The 13,742-nt window shown below is 65.1% G+C and overlaps 5 protein-coding genes across 5 annotated transcripts in view; 1 reads left to right on the top strand and 4 right to left on the bottom strand.

Moving 5' to 3' along the window:
* EMIHUDRAFT_457481 (hypothetical protein) overlaps window positions 1-2,564 on the top strand; it is a gene marked incomplete at its 5' end in the record, with an annotated part of 3,066 nt that extends 502 nt beyond the window's left edge. Inside the window, 6 exons of the mRNA XM_005777992.1 lie at window positions 68-183; window positions 268-397; window positions 480-601; window positions 798-855; window positions 1,111-1,194; window positions 1,371-2,564. Of these exons, the coding sequence (XP_005778049.1) occupies window positions 68-183; window positions 268-397; window positions 480-601; window positions 798-855; window positions 1,111-1,194; window positions 1,371-2,156 (1,296 nt within the window). The 3' untranslated portion in view covers window positions 2,157-2,564. The remainder of the gene's footprint in view (window positions 1-67; window positions 184-267; window positions 398-479; window positions 602-797; window positions 856-1,110; window positions 1,195-1,370) is intronic.
* Window positions 2,565-6,351: 3,787 nt separating this feature from the next.
* EMIHUDRAFT_430220 (hypothetical protein) lies at window positions 6,352-8,287 on the bottom strand. Its single transcript, XM_005777991.1, has 8 exons — window positions 7,877-8,287; window positions 7,721-7,768; window positions 7,436-7,652; window positions 7,233-7,365; window positions 7,079-7,162; window positions 6,889-7,007; window positions 6,716-6,819; window positions 6,352-6,648 (listed from the first exon to the last, which is right to left on the bottom strand). The coding sequence occupies exons 1-8, from the start codon at window positions 8,155-8,157 to the stop codon at window positions 6,480-6,482; spliced, it is 1,155 nt and encodes a 384-aa protein (XP_005778048.1). The 5' UTR covers window positions 8,158-8,287; the 3' UTR covers window positions 6,352-6,479.
* Window positions 8,288-9,087: 800 nt separating this feature from the next.
* EMIHUDRAFT_237380 (hypothetical protein) lies at window positions 9,088-10,259 on the bottom strand (the record flags this gene model as incomplete). The annotated part of the gene is made up of 2 exons (XM_005777990.1): window positions 9,088-9,970; window positions 10,066-10,259. The coding sequence occupies 2 exons, from the start codon at window positions 10,257-10,259 to the stop codon at window positions 9,088-9,090; spliced, it is 1,077 nt and encodes a 358-aa protein (XP_005778047.1).
* A 417-nt stretch (window positions 10,260-10,676) lies between these two features.
* On the bottom strand, window positions 10,677-11,803 carry EMIHUDRAFT_237379 (hypothetical protein; the record flags this gene model as incomplete). Its single annotated transcript, XM_005777989.1, has 2 exons — window positions 10,677-11,117; window positions 11,276-11,803. 2 exons carry the CDS (start codon window positions 11,801-11,803, stop codon window positions 10,677-10,679), a joined length of 969 nt encoding a protein of 322 aa, XP_005778046.1.
* A 151-nt stretch (window positions 11,804-11,954) lies between these two features.
* On the bottom strand, window positions 11,955-12,788 carry EMIHUDRAFT_237378 (hypothetical protein; the record flags this gene model as incomplete). The annotated part of the gene is made up of 1 exon (XM_005777988.1): window positions 11,955-12,788. The coding sequence occupies one exon, from the start codon at window positions 12,786-12,788 to the stop codon at window positions 11,955-11,957; it is 834 nt and encodes a 277-aa protein (XP_005778045.1).
* Window positions 12,789-13,742: the final 954 nt, after the last annotated feature.

The raw sequence follows: 13,742 nt of genomic DNA, 5'->3' as shown, positions 1-13,742 counted from the left end.
GATATCTCACGAGATGTCCCCACCCTCTGCCCGCCGCCGCCCGCCGCCCCAGGGCTTCATGGAGCAGGCGATCGCGAGCCGCGGCTTGCGACTCGACAAGCCTGGCGCGGTGATCCTCTCGACCGTGCTGCCGCACGGAGGCAGCCAGCGGTACTCCTTCCTCGAGCTCCGCTCTGCCATCGAGTGCACGCACGCTCGCTCCCTCGCGCGCTGCGGCCAGGGGGAGGGCGCCTCTAGCCACACCCTGCTCGGAGCCGTCCCCCGCAGGCGCGCCCTCTCCCTCAACCAGCAGCTGGTGATGAGCGAGAGCCGGCTCGTCATCCGGCGCGGCCAAGACTGGTACCGCCCCGACCGCCAAGACTACGAGGCGCGCCACAGCCCCCAGGAGGACCGGGGGGTCGCAGAAGCCTTCCCGACCCGCCCCCCTCCCACCCACCCGACCCCGTGACCGCACCCTCCCCTCGCCGCCCCGCGCACAGGCGCTTCCCCCCGAGCTGGACGAGCTCTGCATCCCGCCCGGCCTCCCGCCCAACGTGGACGGCCTCACCATCCTCACCGCCGCCGGCGTCGACATCAAGACCCTCCAGCGCGCCGGCGTCGAGTGCGCCGCCCCCCGTATGAATTGCAATGGTTAATGATCAATCAGCCGTTGCTAATGATTGATTGAGGCGCCGAGTGCGTCGCTCCGCCCGCCCACCTCCAACCCCCCTCCCTCGGGCAGCACGAGCGTGTTCCACTACACTGGCAAGCAAAAGCTGAACGAGTTTCCCGACCGCCACCGCGACATGCGCGAGCAGGCCAAGGCCGCGAGCCAAGGCTCGCCGACACCCTGCGCGAGGCGGCCATCGCTGCCCAGTGATTCATCGGCTCACGACGCGTCCTTAGGTCTGCCCACCGAGAACTCGGAGGCGATCAGCGCGTGCGCCATGTCGGCTGCCAGCTCGGCGAGCAACCCCAACCCTTACCCTAACCCCAACCCAAACCCCAACCCCAACCCCAACCCTAACCCTCTGCCACTCGGCGAGCCCACCCGCCCGCGCCCCTCGCCCTGCCGCACGGGCCGAGGTTGCTCCTCTTCCCGCGCTGACCCCTCCCGCCCCCCTCCCCCAGGTGCCCGGCATCACGTCCCGCGAGGACGCGCTCAAGAGCACAAAGACGCAGCGCACCGTCTACGTCGGAGGCCTCCCCTCGCCGGTGCCGCCCGGACTCACCCCGCCCGCGGTCGCCGAGTTCTTTGGTGCGCAGAGAGGAGCCGAGATCAGCCGAGATTCCCCTCCCGCCGCCGCCTCTTTCGTGGCGCCGCCGCGCGACGCCTCGCCCCGCCCCTCGCGCGCCCACGCCCGGGGCCCGCTGCAGGTGCCGCCCTCAAGGCGACGTCGCTGCACGACACGTCGCTGCCCGGCGAGCCCATCGTCGGGGTCGACATCGCGTCGGGCGGCCACTTCGCCTTCCTCGAGTGCCGGACCATCGCGGAGGCGCTCTCCTTCTCGGCGCTCAACGGCATCGAGTTCCTCGGCCGCAGCATCCGCCTCGGCCGGCCGCGAGGCTACACGTCGGTCGGCGAGCACCTCAAAGATACGCTCCGCATGTACAAGGTCCTCGGAAACACCACCATCTCGCCCGACGGCGCCGAGCCGCCGGACTCGCACGAGGAGCGAGCCGACGGGTCGACGGAGCCGCAGCGGCCTCTGCTCACCGACGCGTCGGGCGGCAGCGCGCCGCCGCAGCGGCTGCTGTCCGAGGTGGCGGGGCTGACGGAGCCCGCCATACCGCCCGGTGCGACGGAGGCGCTCGCTCTGAACCACATGGTCAAGGAGGGCGACCTGGAGGACGCCGACATCATGGGAGATATTCTCGAGGACGCACACGCGGAGTGCCAGAAGCACGGGCAGGTCCACGTGATTCTCTGTCCGAAGCCAGGTGCCGCGGCCTCCGACGAGGCTCTCGATGCGATGATTCAGCGCCGCCTCTTTGTGCTGTTTGGCAGTGTCCAGGCGGCCGTGGCGTGCCAGCGGGAGCTGCACGGCAAGGTGTTCGAGGAGGATCCTATCGACGCCACTTATGTTCCAGCGGAGCTGCTGCAGGCGCTCCAGGCGCTGCCCAGCTTCGACGGCCCGACTTCCGCGGCCGATGCGCCAGGCGCGGATGCGCCGTGAGGAAGGGCGGAGGCTAGCTCTCCGGGCGGCAATGCAACTTTCTCTGCAGGCTGAGCCGATCGCGTGCACGGCAGAGGCTGCTCGGAGGCTGCTCGAGGCTAGGCGTGCGCTGGCTGCTGCTGCTTCCCGCTCGATCACCTCCTTTGCTCCGCTTGCGCGCGCTCGCTTCGTCTTCCGCCTCTAGGCTCTGCAGCAGCAGCTCTGGCCGAGGAGCTTGCCGCCATTGCTTGGCGCAGGCGAGGTTTTTACCATGGAGGTCGCATTGGATATGTTGGGTGAGCGATGCGGATTTCACCGCAGGCCGGGCACGGTGTACCGTGTACGACAGCATTCGGTGTGTAGGAGATGTGTTGTGTTTTTCAACGACGTTTGGGTTCCGCACTTTACAGATGACACACATACATATACACATCGTGAATTTACTCGACACTGGACACTGGACACTGCCATTTTTTAGCATTTAAGCACATTTCCCGCCTCTCGCATGTCGGTTGTCGCACGTCTCACTCGCAGCTCACCCCACTGTGCACCCCACTGCACCGCGCACACCTAGAACGAAATCGTCGCACAATTCTACTTTTTTGCCACTGCACAGAGTCCGTGCCGACGGAGTCGAGACACGAGAGGAACGAGAGCGCGAGATGCTGAGGCTGAGCCTAGCAGCCAAGAGTGAACGAAGAGAGGCTCAAACTCTCTGAGCCCCAGCTCTGGCGGCTCAGGCGGCGGAGCGGCACGCTGTGGACTGCTCGCTGTCCCTCTCGCACTCTCAGCCCCCGATCGTCGCACCAGAAGAGTCTACCGCAATCCCAATGCGGAGCGAAATTCAAAACACTGTCACCGATGTTTGTCCTGCCCTTGAGCACCGTCGCGTCCAATGTCTGCTCTCCCCGCTCGCACAAGCGCACGGTGTGGCACGAGCCTGTTGGCGCAAATGCTCGACTCGCCATTCACGCGTCGCCTTGCTCGTCAATCCCTCAAAGAAGCATTTCGCACACCCTCGACATCGATGCTTCGTGCCTCACGCAGCGAATTGCAATGCGACGACGTCGGAGATCGGGGCTTGGCAGATGGGGCACGGCATCGCCCGGCGTCGCAGAGAGCTCGCGCACTCGAGGCAAGCGCAGAGGTGGCCGCACCTGTAGAAGGCGGCGTCGGCTCGGCTGCCGCCGCAGACAACACACCGCCCGAGCCCGGCCGGCGCCTCTGGCGCCTCGAGCGATCCTGTCGCGGGGCTCGGGACCCACAACCACTCCTCACTGTCCGCCTCCGCCTCGGCGGCATCCCTTGCTGCCTGCCACTGCCGCCCGACCCAATCGGGCGACGCAACGGCAAACGGCGGCGGCAGGGGCGGAGCCAAACCCGACGGCAGGGGCGGGGCCGAGGCCGGCGGCGCTCCAAGCACCACAGTCGGCGAAGAGGCCTGGCTCCGTGAGGCGGCCGAGGTTACGGCAGAGGCTCGGGGCGAACGCTGAAAGGCGCGAATCTCGGCGAGGAGGCTGGTGACGACGGGCGCCTCGCCGGCGCGGCTGTCAAAGCTGCGGAGCTTAGCGGCGGCGGGTGGCGGCGACGGCGGGGCCGGAGGGGGCGGAGGCGGCGGCTGGAGGCCTGCGGTGTCGCGCGCCAAGAAGGCCTCGAGCTTGACCCTCGTCGGGTCCGACCCGCTAACGCGCCGCTGCTGCCGTAACGCCTGTTGGTGATTGATTCAGAGGTAAGGTGGGTCACTGTGCGACTGGGCTGCCAGACGTTGTGTTCAGCCTCGATGCTCGCTCTCAGCCCGTCTTCAATTTGGTCTCGCGAGATTGACGTCGGCGAGATCTCAAGCAGGCTCGCGACGTGATCGGATCGCGCCTCTACAACGCGTAGGTTGCGCACGCTCGCAAGTTCGGCCGCCCTGTCGTCACGAACACGCACCGTGAAGGCGGACAGATGCGCAACGGCGGTCATGAGGGGAGTAGCAGCCAAAGTTGCAGGGCTCCGCCTGCCTGCTCCTCCAGATTAGGACCCAAATCCTTGTGAACAGCGGGCGACGGCGGGCCAAACGGGGCTCGGCGAGTAGGGGCAGCTCGCCTGGGGATGTAGGACGGGGCACGGAGCCACGGACGGAGCGAAAACATTCTTCTAAATAGAGCAGGCTCGTGGTGTGTGTGAGTGCACAATAAATACTTACTCCAAGTACTCTACACAGGTCACAGCAGGCTCCACAGGCAGGAGATATGGGCGACGCACGCACGAACACAGAGGCACAGTGCGCATCCCGTTCCGCTCGCAGGGCGTGCATGATGACTTCTTCGTCGTATTTTGTTCTTTGTGTTCTTGATCTTGAGCACTTGAGCACTTGATAGGGCCGGCCGATTCCGCATGGTACGGGACCCCTCGATCGTCTCGCCCTCCCTCACTGGTGTGTTCATTGGGGGGGGTCATAACAATGTGTATTGGTGTCTTTTTTATGTATGTAGCTCTTATGAACGTACGTACCCGAGTTCCAGAGAGAGAGAGAGAGAGAGAGAGAGAGAGAGAGAGAGAGAGAGAGAGAGAGAGAGAGAGAGAGAGAGAGAGAGAGAGAGAGAGAGAGAGAGAGAGAGCGAGGACAGAGGTGAACTGCTGACGGAGTTTGCGATAAGAACAGTCAGGCTCGGACTGGACACCAGCGAAGAGAATTTTAGAGAGAGAGATGTGCCACATTTCAATTTTGTGAGTGACACCAGGACCAGCGATGAGGAGCGACACCGACTGGTTCTTCGGGGTTAGCGCACCGCTAACCGCCGAACGCAAGCGCACTACGACCTGGGTCGGGCTCATACTGCACGCACCCCTCTTCCAACCTGGAATTTCGTTGGTTTCGGGCGGCAAGAAGAAATAATGCGTAACGACAAAACAACAGCATGCGTTCGTCCGCAACACAGTACGCGCCGCTGGCCGACAACACGGGCTCGCCGCTGAGCCCAGGCCGCCGGTCGCTGATCGGTAGCGCATCTCCCGCGAGCAGCCGCAGTGGCAGCAGTGCCACCAGCCGAGCGCTCAGCCTCTCTGCGAGTTCCATAGCCGGCTCCGCACCACGGCTGTGGGACACCTCAGAGGAGGAGCTGGAGCCGGAAGACCTTTCAGACTACTTTGACCGGCTAACAAGTCGGCGTGGTATCCATCGACGCGGCCGCTACGTCCTTCTGTCGCGCGCCCTCCTCTTGTCCTGCTGCGCGGTGCAGACGGCGTGTGCTACGACCTTCATCTCTTCGGTCCGCACAATGCCAGCGCGCACCGATGCGCAGTTCATGCTCGTGACTGTTGCCGCAGCTGCTGCCTCGGGCGTGGTCGGCGCTGCCGGCGCGTATTCGCGGTCCGGCTCGCTGCTGCGGTGGTTTGTCATCTCTCAGGTCTGGTGCATGTCTAACATCGTGGCCCAGTGCGTACTTGCTCAGCACAGCAGCCGAAGGTACGCCACGAAACCACCGCACAGGAGAAGAGACAGCACGTACTCTGACACACTCGCTCGCACCCGCGCAGGCAGCACGTCCTGTGCGCCGATGAGCCCTCCTCTGCATCCGCGAGCTGTCTGACTGATGAGTTTGACACGCGCTCTCTCCTGCTCGCGTTTGGCGTGGTGTATTGCTCCATCTTTGTTGCCGACACGCTGGCCCAGGCGTTCCAGGACCAGACCGTGCACGCGAGCAAGTACCGGCGCGGACCGCCACCGGCAAAGCCTCTCTGCCTGCGCAGCCTCGCTCATCTCGTCCCCATCTCCCTTCCCTCCCCGCGCAGAATTGTGCAAATGGTTTGGCTCATGCAGAAGCGAACGCTGGTCTCCGTTTCGCGCTTCGAGGCCATCATTCACGCTCACTTCGAGGAACTTGTGAATAACGGGTTGCTTCAGCTGACGCCGAGGGCGCGCAAAGGCGGAGGGTAACAGGCACCCAGGCCACCGGAGGATCGACGGAGGAGGCAGCTCCCACGTTGAGAGGTGTGTTTCCTTCACAACATATTCAGGGCGGCTTTTCACGCTCAAAAGCGGGTAACAAGGTCTCTGTGAACTCCCCGTCTCACACCCTCACTGACGTGTGCCGTGTGAGTTTCTTGTTTCTCATTGCAATATCAACCTTTCTGTCATCTGTGAAAACCCCACGACCCAGCCCCGCACGCCGCAGGGGGCGCAGCCGCAGGCGCATCCGCATGCCCAGGCGCGGATGCCGAGGCGCACGTATCCAGAATAAGAGCATTTTATAAAAAAGCTAGGTGCAAGCGCCACAAACGTCACAAGCGGTGCTCAGTCCTCCTCGATGTTGTCTCCGAGTCAAAGAGTCACGCTGCCAGAGAGTGCCGAGGCCAATCTTAGACGACTATTTGACCGTCCTTGGGCGGAAGCTCCTCCTCCGACACGTCGTCGGGGATATGGCGCAACGGTGCCGACCTGGGTGAGCTCTCTTTCCGCCTGCACAAGCCGAGGACGTCGGAGACGTCGCCCGGCCGCGCGTATAGCCAGACAGATACGCAAACGAGCCTGCAACACACGCAATCTGAGCCTCAGCCTCAGCCTCGTGGGTCGCGGGGCAATGGGGATGGCTCACCCAATCCCCTCAAAGAAGAGCTGGGTCGGATGAAAGTCAAAGAGGACCATCGACGAGCCACAAGTGAGCAGAAGAGCGAGCACCGTCGCAAACGTCTTGAGGACCTATCGACGCCATGACCGGTTGCAGCTAGAGTGGATTACTCGAGACGCGCAACCTCGGCACAACGACACGTTTCCGGCAAACTTGATCACCACGGCGGTGCACAGCGCGCCGACGACTTGCACCGCAACAACGACCCATGTCGAGGTATGGAAGCCTTGCACGAGACCGCGCCTCATCACCCTCTGGCCTACAGATTGACATTGACCGAAAGTCAGAGAGGAGAGCCGATCCGTCCTCGGCGCCGCTCCGCCACGCCGCCGTCGACTTGGGCGATGGCGATACACTGCAGCGGGATCGCGAATAGGCCGAGCTGCACGTTGCGCATCCAGAGCGAAGTGCCCCCTGCAGTGAAACAAGAGCCCGCTTTGCAGCCGCTCTCTGCGTGTGGACAAAATCACGGCGAGGCGGGGGCCCGAAGTGAACATCTTCTCGAGAAAGACACCGGCGAAGCCCGAGATGGAGGCAGCTGCGAGCGCGGCGCTGACACCGAGCCAAGGGGCGGCGCCGGTGGGAGCGCTCGACGACTTTCCGTCCTCCGACTGCACCTGCGGGCCGACAAAGCGGCGGCTGAGCAGGGGGCGGCTACGAGGAGGGGCACGCTCTCCCAACGGCCACCAGCGCAACTCCGGCCATCAGTAGCAAAAAGGAGACCCACTGCGCGGCGCGGAAGCTCCGCCGCAGGAGCAAGACGGTGAAGAAGGCGGTGGAGATGGTCTTGAGCTGGTAGAGCACCTGAGCCGCGGCTGCCGACAGGTTGCTGATGGCCACGAAAACCAGGTTGTTCTGCATCGCGTAGCAGAGAGCCGGCACGCCGAGCAGCAAGGTGGTTCGCCTGCGAGCGAGGCCCCCCTCTCCTCAGCACACACCCCTCCTGCAAGCCGAGCAGTTCGCCCGGCGCACCGCTCCACCCACAAGTGGTGCTGCAGCTCCGCGCACAGCTCGCGCACGCTGAGGCGAGGGACGGGGGTGGGTCGGCAAGGCAGCGCACGACGCGGCAGAGGTCAAGGGCGGGAGCGTGGGTCTGAAGCGAAGGAGGGAAGCCGTCGCTCGGGCTGCCTGCCCCGAGCGTCCCGAAGCAGCAGGAGGAGGCAGATGGCCATCTTGATCAGCTCGACCATGAGCACGACCACCGAGGTCAGGTACAGCTCGTTGGGCTTACCCTGCCGCGTATACCGCGTCACCACAAACGCGGAGCTGTTTTGCACCATCAGCACGGCGAGACTGCCCCATTTGAGCAGGAGAGCCGTCTTTGTGCTCTTGCTGACGGCCTGCTCGCTCGAGGTCTCCGACGCAGAGACGAGGGAGGCTCTTTCTGCGCCCGCAGCGTCCTTCTGCATCGAAGCTCCAGCTGCGGGCGGCTCGGCCGGCTCAGGCAAGGCTTGGCAGTCGCGTTTGTGCCACAGTTCGGTTTGGGTCGTGCCACAGGGTTGCGCCCGCCCCTGTCGAGGTTCTTGAGGTGGATGCCGCCTTTGGCCGCGTGTTCCCGAGGTGAGTCTGTCAGTAGCGGCTAACCTCGAAATGTGCACCTTGGATGGCTGCGCTCCCTGTTTCGCAGCCAGATGCCCTGCAGCTATAAGCGCGTTTGCTATTCGAAATACCTGCGTTTCCTGTACACTAACGGAAGCGCGACAGCCTCCAGACACACACCTCATACACACATATGGAGCCCCTCTCTCGCCCCCCTGGCGGCGGCAGTGGCCATGGCGACGCTGACGGCGGTGGCACTCGTGGGACGTGGCGGTGACACTCGTGGCCGCGGCGGCGCCTGGGCAGCAGAGAGCTGTCGCTGCAGTGCTGGCGGCAGCTGGCGTGCAGTGAAAAGTAATCCGACCGCGGCCCCGCGGCCGCAATGAATTAAAAGGGGCGGTTTTCGAGGGGGAATCTGGAGAATCTGGGAATCTGCTCACCACGGACCCCCGCACCTCATCGAAAAACTGGGATCATCTGGCTTCCGGAATACTTCCGCGAAGCTGCCCCCAGCAGGCGTTTGACCAAAATCCAAATTTCCCAGCTCCAGTTGAGGCTGCCCTCGGACCCGAGAAACTTTTCCTCACACTCTGCAAGACATAGTACTTTTTTAAGGTGCTCTACAAGCTAGGCAAGATTAGGCACAAAAGATATGGCATTGCAGGCCATTTAGGGCCCCTTAGACGGTCACTGAGTAGGCCAAAATCCCCACTGGGCCGGGAGCAACCTTAATCAAAATACAACAATTGTAAAGCCGTACACGCAAACTGTGTACACGGCACACGGCCTAGCTACCCAAGCTATGCGTAGACGAAAATGTGGACAACCTCGGACCCCTCGTACCGGGTGGTGTAGGAGGCGTCCACCGCGCAGCGGCGGAGGTAGGCGGCGATTGCCTTCGCCTCAAAGTCGTTGACCAGATCGCCCCTGAGCGAGAGCACCTGCTGCGACCAGACTGTGGCCGGCGCGATCGCGGAGAGCTGGAAGCCTCGCTCGGAGGGCTCGAGCCGCGCGGAGAGGAGGTAGTTGTTGTACTCGAACACCTGCGCGAGCGCCTTGACGCCCTCGAGGAGCGCCGCCCTGCTCGGCCGCAGCTCGACGGTGGGCGCGAGGCCGGGATAGCGCTCGGCGATCGCGTCGAGGATCTTGTCGCCGACGCGCAGCGACAGCAGCGCCGGCAGCCGCGCATTGTCCCGCGGGAGGGCCGGGTCTCGCGCCACCACGACGCTGGTGCCGTTCGCGTCGATGAGCTCCTCGAACACCACCCTCCCGTCGCGCATCCCCGCGGCGATCGTGGCGTACTGGCAGTAGGACATGAAGTCGAAGTAGTTTGGGTCGGAGATGTCGCCCTGCTTGACGGGCGGCAGCGGCTGGCGGTAGCCCTCCCAATCGTCCTGGCGCAGCAGGAACTGGCGCTTCTGGAACTCGTCCATCGGCATGAAGTCAAGCTCGTCCGCCGTCGCGTACGACGTGCGCATGAGCAGCACCGCGAAGTCGATGTCGATGCGCCGCCGCGGAAGCGACCTGGGCCTCGGGCCGGCGGCACGCACCGCCTGCTCGCGCAGAATCTGCGCAAACGAAGTGCGGCTGTCGATCCGCTCGTCGAGCGGCCGCGGTTGGACCAGCGCTGGAGCCGGAGCGGGCACGAGCACTGTCGACGCGAGAAGATGCGCCGCGAAGGACCTGCGAGCAACTGAGGTGATGCCTTGCCGCATCGGGTTGATGGTAGAGGCAGGTAGGCACAAGACGGAGCAGAGAAGGCAGCCGCGCAGCGACACCCTGGGGTTTCGCTCTCCAGGTGCCCCCTGGCGACGCTGCGTACGATGAGGACCGCACCGAGTACAAAGAGGGCGAGAAACGCGTAGAACTGCGTCCCAAGCACTCCGCCGGGCCGGATGCAGCGTCCGGCCCACACCTGGCAAGCGCCGGGCATGAACGGCGGCTGCGGTGGCGGCGGACTCGCCTCTACCATGGTGCGCCACCCCTGCTCCTACGACGCGCTCGGCGAACAGTTTTGCGCCGCTCCTCGACGTTCGCGTTGTGTAAGTAAGAACGGCGGCGGGCGCTGCCACAATCTGCTATCTGGACAAACCACTTTTTGAGAGAAGAAAACCGTTGGACCACCCAAGCAAGCCTGCCCGCAGCCCGATCCCGATCATCCGGCCCGCTGGTGCGCTTCACAATACAACATACCAAACAAGCATAGCTCCCCGGCCGCCGCGCGCCGGCCCCCGCCCCTGTGGGTGTGAGACTGAGAGACAGAGCAGAGAGGCTAGAATGTGTAATGAGATAGCTGGCCATGTGGCTAGACCATCTCCTAGAATGTGTAAGTGACAGCTCTGGCCAAGCGTGCAGTCATAAGACTGACTCCCAAAAGCAAAAACGGCCGTCAGGTGCGTATGCGTATGCCGCCAGAGACGCGCCACACACCCACCGCGTCGGAAGTGCCGGCGACACACACGACGCCCGACGGGTGGGGCAACACCCAGTTCGGCTTCTGCGCGAGGCTCGCCGACCCCACCGCGCGCAAGCTGGCCCCCTCCGACGCCCCCTCGGCCGGCGGCGGCTCGCACGCCCATAGGCGCAGCCGAGAGTCGTCGCCCGCAGAGAGGAGCGGCACCGCCGTCCCCCACCCTGCACCGCCGAGCTGCGGCGCAAAGACCACCTGCGACGCGGCGGCGCCGTGCGCGGACGGAGCCGCCGCGAGGAGAGCGCCGTGGTTCGCGTCTCGCAGCTCGATCGACCCGTCGCCGAGGGCGGCGGCAAAGGCGGTGCCGCCGGGCTCAAAGGCGAGCGAGTGAACGTGCCGCGGGTTGATCACGCGCGGCGCCTGTGGCAAGGTTCAGAGAGGGCTCAGGGAAGGCTCCTGCGAGCTCGGCACGGGTTGAAGAGGCACTGTGGCGCCGCTCCGTCCGACTGCGCCGGCGGCGCCGCGGCCGCGAGGCACCACGAGCACAGCGTCGCGCCGGTGAGGCAGTCCCACCGCACAGCAAACGCATCCGTCCCACCCGAAAGCAGCTCGAGCCCGCCGCCGCCGCCACCGGCTGGGCGAAAGGCGAGGCAGGCACAGATGGAGCCGTGAGCGGCGTCCAGCTCCGGCGGCTGGCTATCGCCATCGAGGTTGACGACGCGCACCTCGCCCGAGTCGTCGCCGATCGCGACATGCTCGCCAGCCGCGTCGATTGCCAGCGCTCCCACCTCGTCGCTGCTCCCGCCGAGCGACGGCACGGCAGGCTCGCGCATCAGCACGCCCGGAGCGCGCAGGTCGTAAGCAAAGACGTCACGTCCAGCGGCGCCAAAGACAAAGTGCTCGCACCCTCCACGGCCCACGGCGAGAGCGTTCACGGCCTGAGCGCCGGGAGCAACCATCGCCCGCGCCGTCCTCTGCGCGCCGAGGTCCCAGAGACGGACGGTCCCGTCCTCGCCGCCCGAGACCAGCATGTCACCCTCGCCCGCGAGGCAGTTCACACCGCCACGGTGGCCGCGGAGCGACGCCGCCTGAGACAGCTCTCCCATGGGATCGATGGAAACGGGTGCTGGCACGGCGGGGCGTTGGAGGAGGAGGTCTCGCGGCAGGCACACGGGTTCGGGGCTCCAACCACGTATGGAAGCCCAATTCACACAGGACCCACTGGCCCTCGTCCACACTCTACACCCTCGCCGCGCCTCACTCATCGCACGGCCCGTGCTTTTGGCACCATCGCTCCCGCCACGCGTCGTCGGGCCGCCCCCAGCCGATGGTCGCGCCCGCCGGCGCGAGCACGCCCGACACCCACGGCACCTCCCGCGGCATCGCGTCTGGCCACACGTCCATGCTCACCGCCCACGGCCAGTCCCGGCGCGGCGCTTGTCGCATCCGCTCGGGGTAGGTGCTGTGGCCAAAGTGCGGGTCCTTGGGCGCCTCGGGCAGGCGCTCCGCCTGGAACTTGAGCCAGCACTCGCCAAACTCGTGCACGTGGATGTCAAAGGCGAAGCAGCGCGGCGAGGGGCAAAAGGTCCAGATCTGGCACGCACGCCTCTGCCCGCCTCCGCAGAGCATCGCCGGCCGGCGGCCGTGCTTGCGCGCGCTCGCGGTGCCGTTGGCTTCGGCGGGCCACCACTCCTTCCCCTCGGAGCCGGCGCCGCCGCAGATGCGCGCGTGCGCCTGGCAGGCGGTGCAGCACTCGGACGCGCCAGCCAGGTGGAAGCCTGGCTTGCCGAGACCCCAGACGAGCGCTCCGTCGCCCGCGTAGCCGGTGTTGGCGCGGGCGTGGCAGGTTGCGTCCGCCACATCACCCTCGCCGCCGGCCACCGAGTCGATGTGCAGCACTCGTTCCAGCGCCTGCAGCCGCTGGTCAAAATCGTCGTCGGCAGCGGCGGCCGCGGCGGTTGATGGAAACGCCGCACTGTTGAGGAGCAGGAGCAGGCCGGCGGCGATCAGCAGGCCCGCGATCGACGATGGGACGGATGCCGACGAGCGCGATCCGCGCTCGCGGCCGAGCGGGGCATAGGCCGTCGGCATTGGAGCCTCTTCGTGCCGGAAGTCGGCTGCGACCGTGGACGGGCCGGATGGGGAGAGATCGAACCGAGGGCGAGTAATTCAGCGCGAAGACTCTCTGGTCGTGAAGATGTGGCCCGGGTTCACGCGGCTCGGCGGTGGTCGCAAACCAGCGCGAAGAAGGGTCTTGCGTGCGTCGCGTTTTTTCTTGCCTGCACATTCTTCCCACATTGAGCACTTGAGCACTGGATAGGGCCGATTCCGCGTGGTACGGGACCCCTCGATCGTCTCGCCCTCCCTCACTGGTGTGTTCATCGGGGGGGGTCATAACAAACACGGTACAGGATCGAGGTGCACGCTGCCGAAGCAGTGTCGTCCCCCCTCTCCCCGACGGCGATGGCGGTGTGACCGATCGAGCTACAAGAGGAGCTTGTTCAGCAGGATCCGGGATGGTCTGGCGCACTACCTCACTGGGCCTGAGACCGCCGAGACGCCCCCATCACCGTCTCGGATTCATGTGGGATCGAACCACTCCGGGATGGGCAAGCCCATCAGTTTCCGTTTCGCGTTTCCCTGCACCTGCAGGCGACGTGGCGAGAGAGGGATGAGTGAGGCTGGGACGGAAGGGGAGGGGAGGAAGGGCGGGGGCCAGACGGGGAGGGGGGGGGGGGGGGGGGGCCCTTTAAGCGAAAAAACCCAAGGGGGGGGGGGGGCTCAAAAGGGCAAAAAATGCAATCATAACCCCTTGGGGACGTTTTTCCCCCCCAAAAACTCTTAGCACCTCGGGGGGGTTTTTCCCCCCCAAAAACTCTTAGTTCCCCGGGGCAGCTACCCGGGGTTTCCCCATTTAGAGGGGGGGATTTTTTGGAATTCCAAAAAAATTTAACCCTCCCCCGTCATTTGGGGCCTGGAGCCCTTTTCCCCCCCCCCCCAAACGTGCAAAAAGGGGGAGGGCCCCACAGGAAAAACCGGCTTTTT

This window comes from Emiliania huxleyi, assembly GCF_000372725.1.
Source record: "Emiliania huxleyi CCMP1516 unplaced genomic scaffold EMIHUscaffold_250, whole genome shotgun sequence".
Classification (NCBI taxonomy): domain Eukaryota; phylum Haptophyta; order Isochrysidales; family Noelaerhabdaceae; genus Emiliania; species Emiliania huxleyi.
This window is presented reverse-complemented; position numbering and strand designations above follow the sequence as displayed.

What these genes read in the sequence shown, in the direction of transcription:
- EMIHUDRAFT_430220 (XM_005777991.1), bottom strand. Translation starts at nt 8,157, where the DNA reads ATGCAGAAGGACGCTGCGGGCGCAGAAAGAGCCTCCCTCGTCTCTGCG. An exon ending in CACCACTTGTGGGTGGAGCG is followed by an intron (nt 7,653 to 7,720) that starts GTGCGCCGGGCG and finishes CCTCGCTCGCAG; the next exon opens with GCGAACCACCTTGCTGCTCG. An exon ending in TGATCAAGTTTGCCGGAAAC is followed by an intron (nt 6,820 to 6,888) that starts GTGTCGTTGTGC and finishes TGGCGTCGATAG; the next exon opens with GTCCTCAAGACGTTTGCGAC.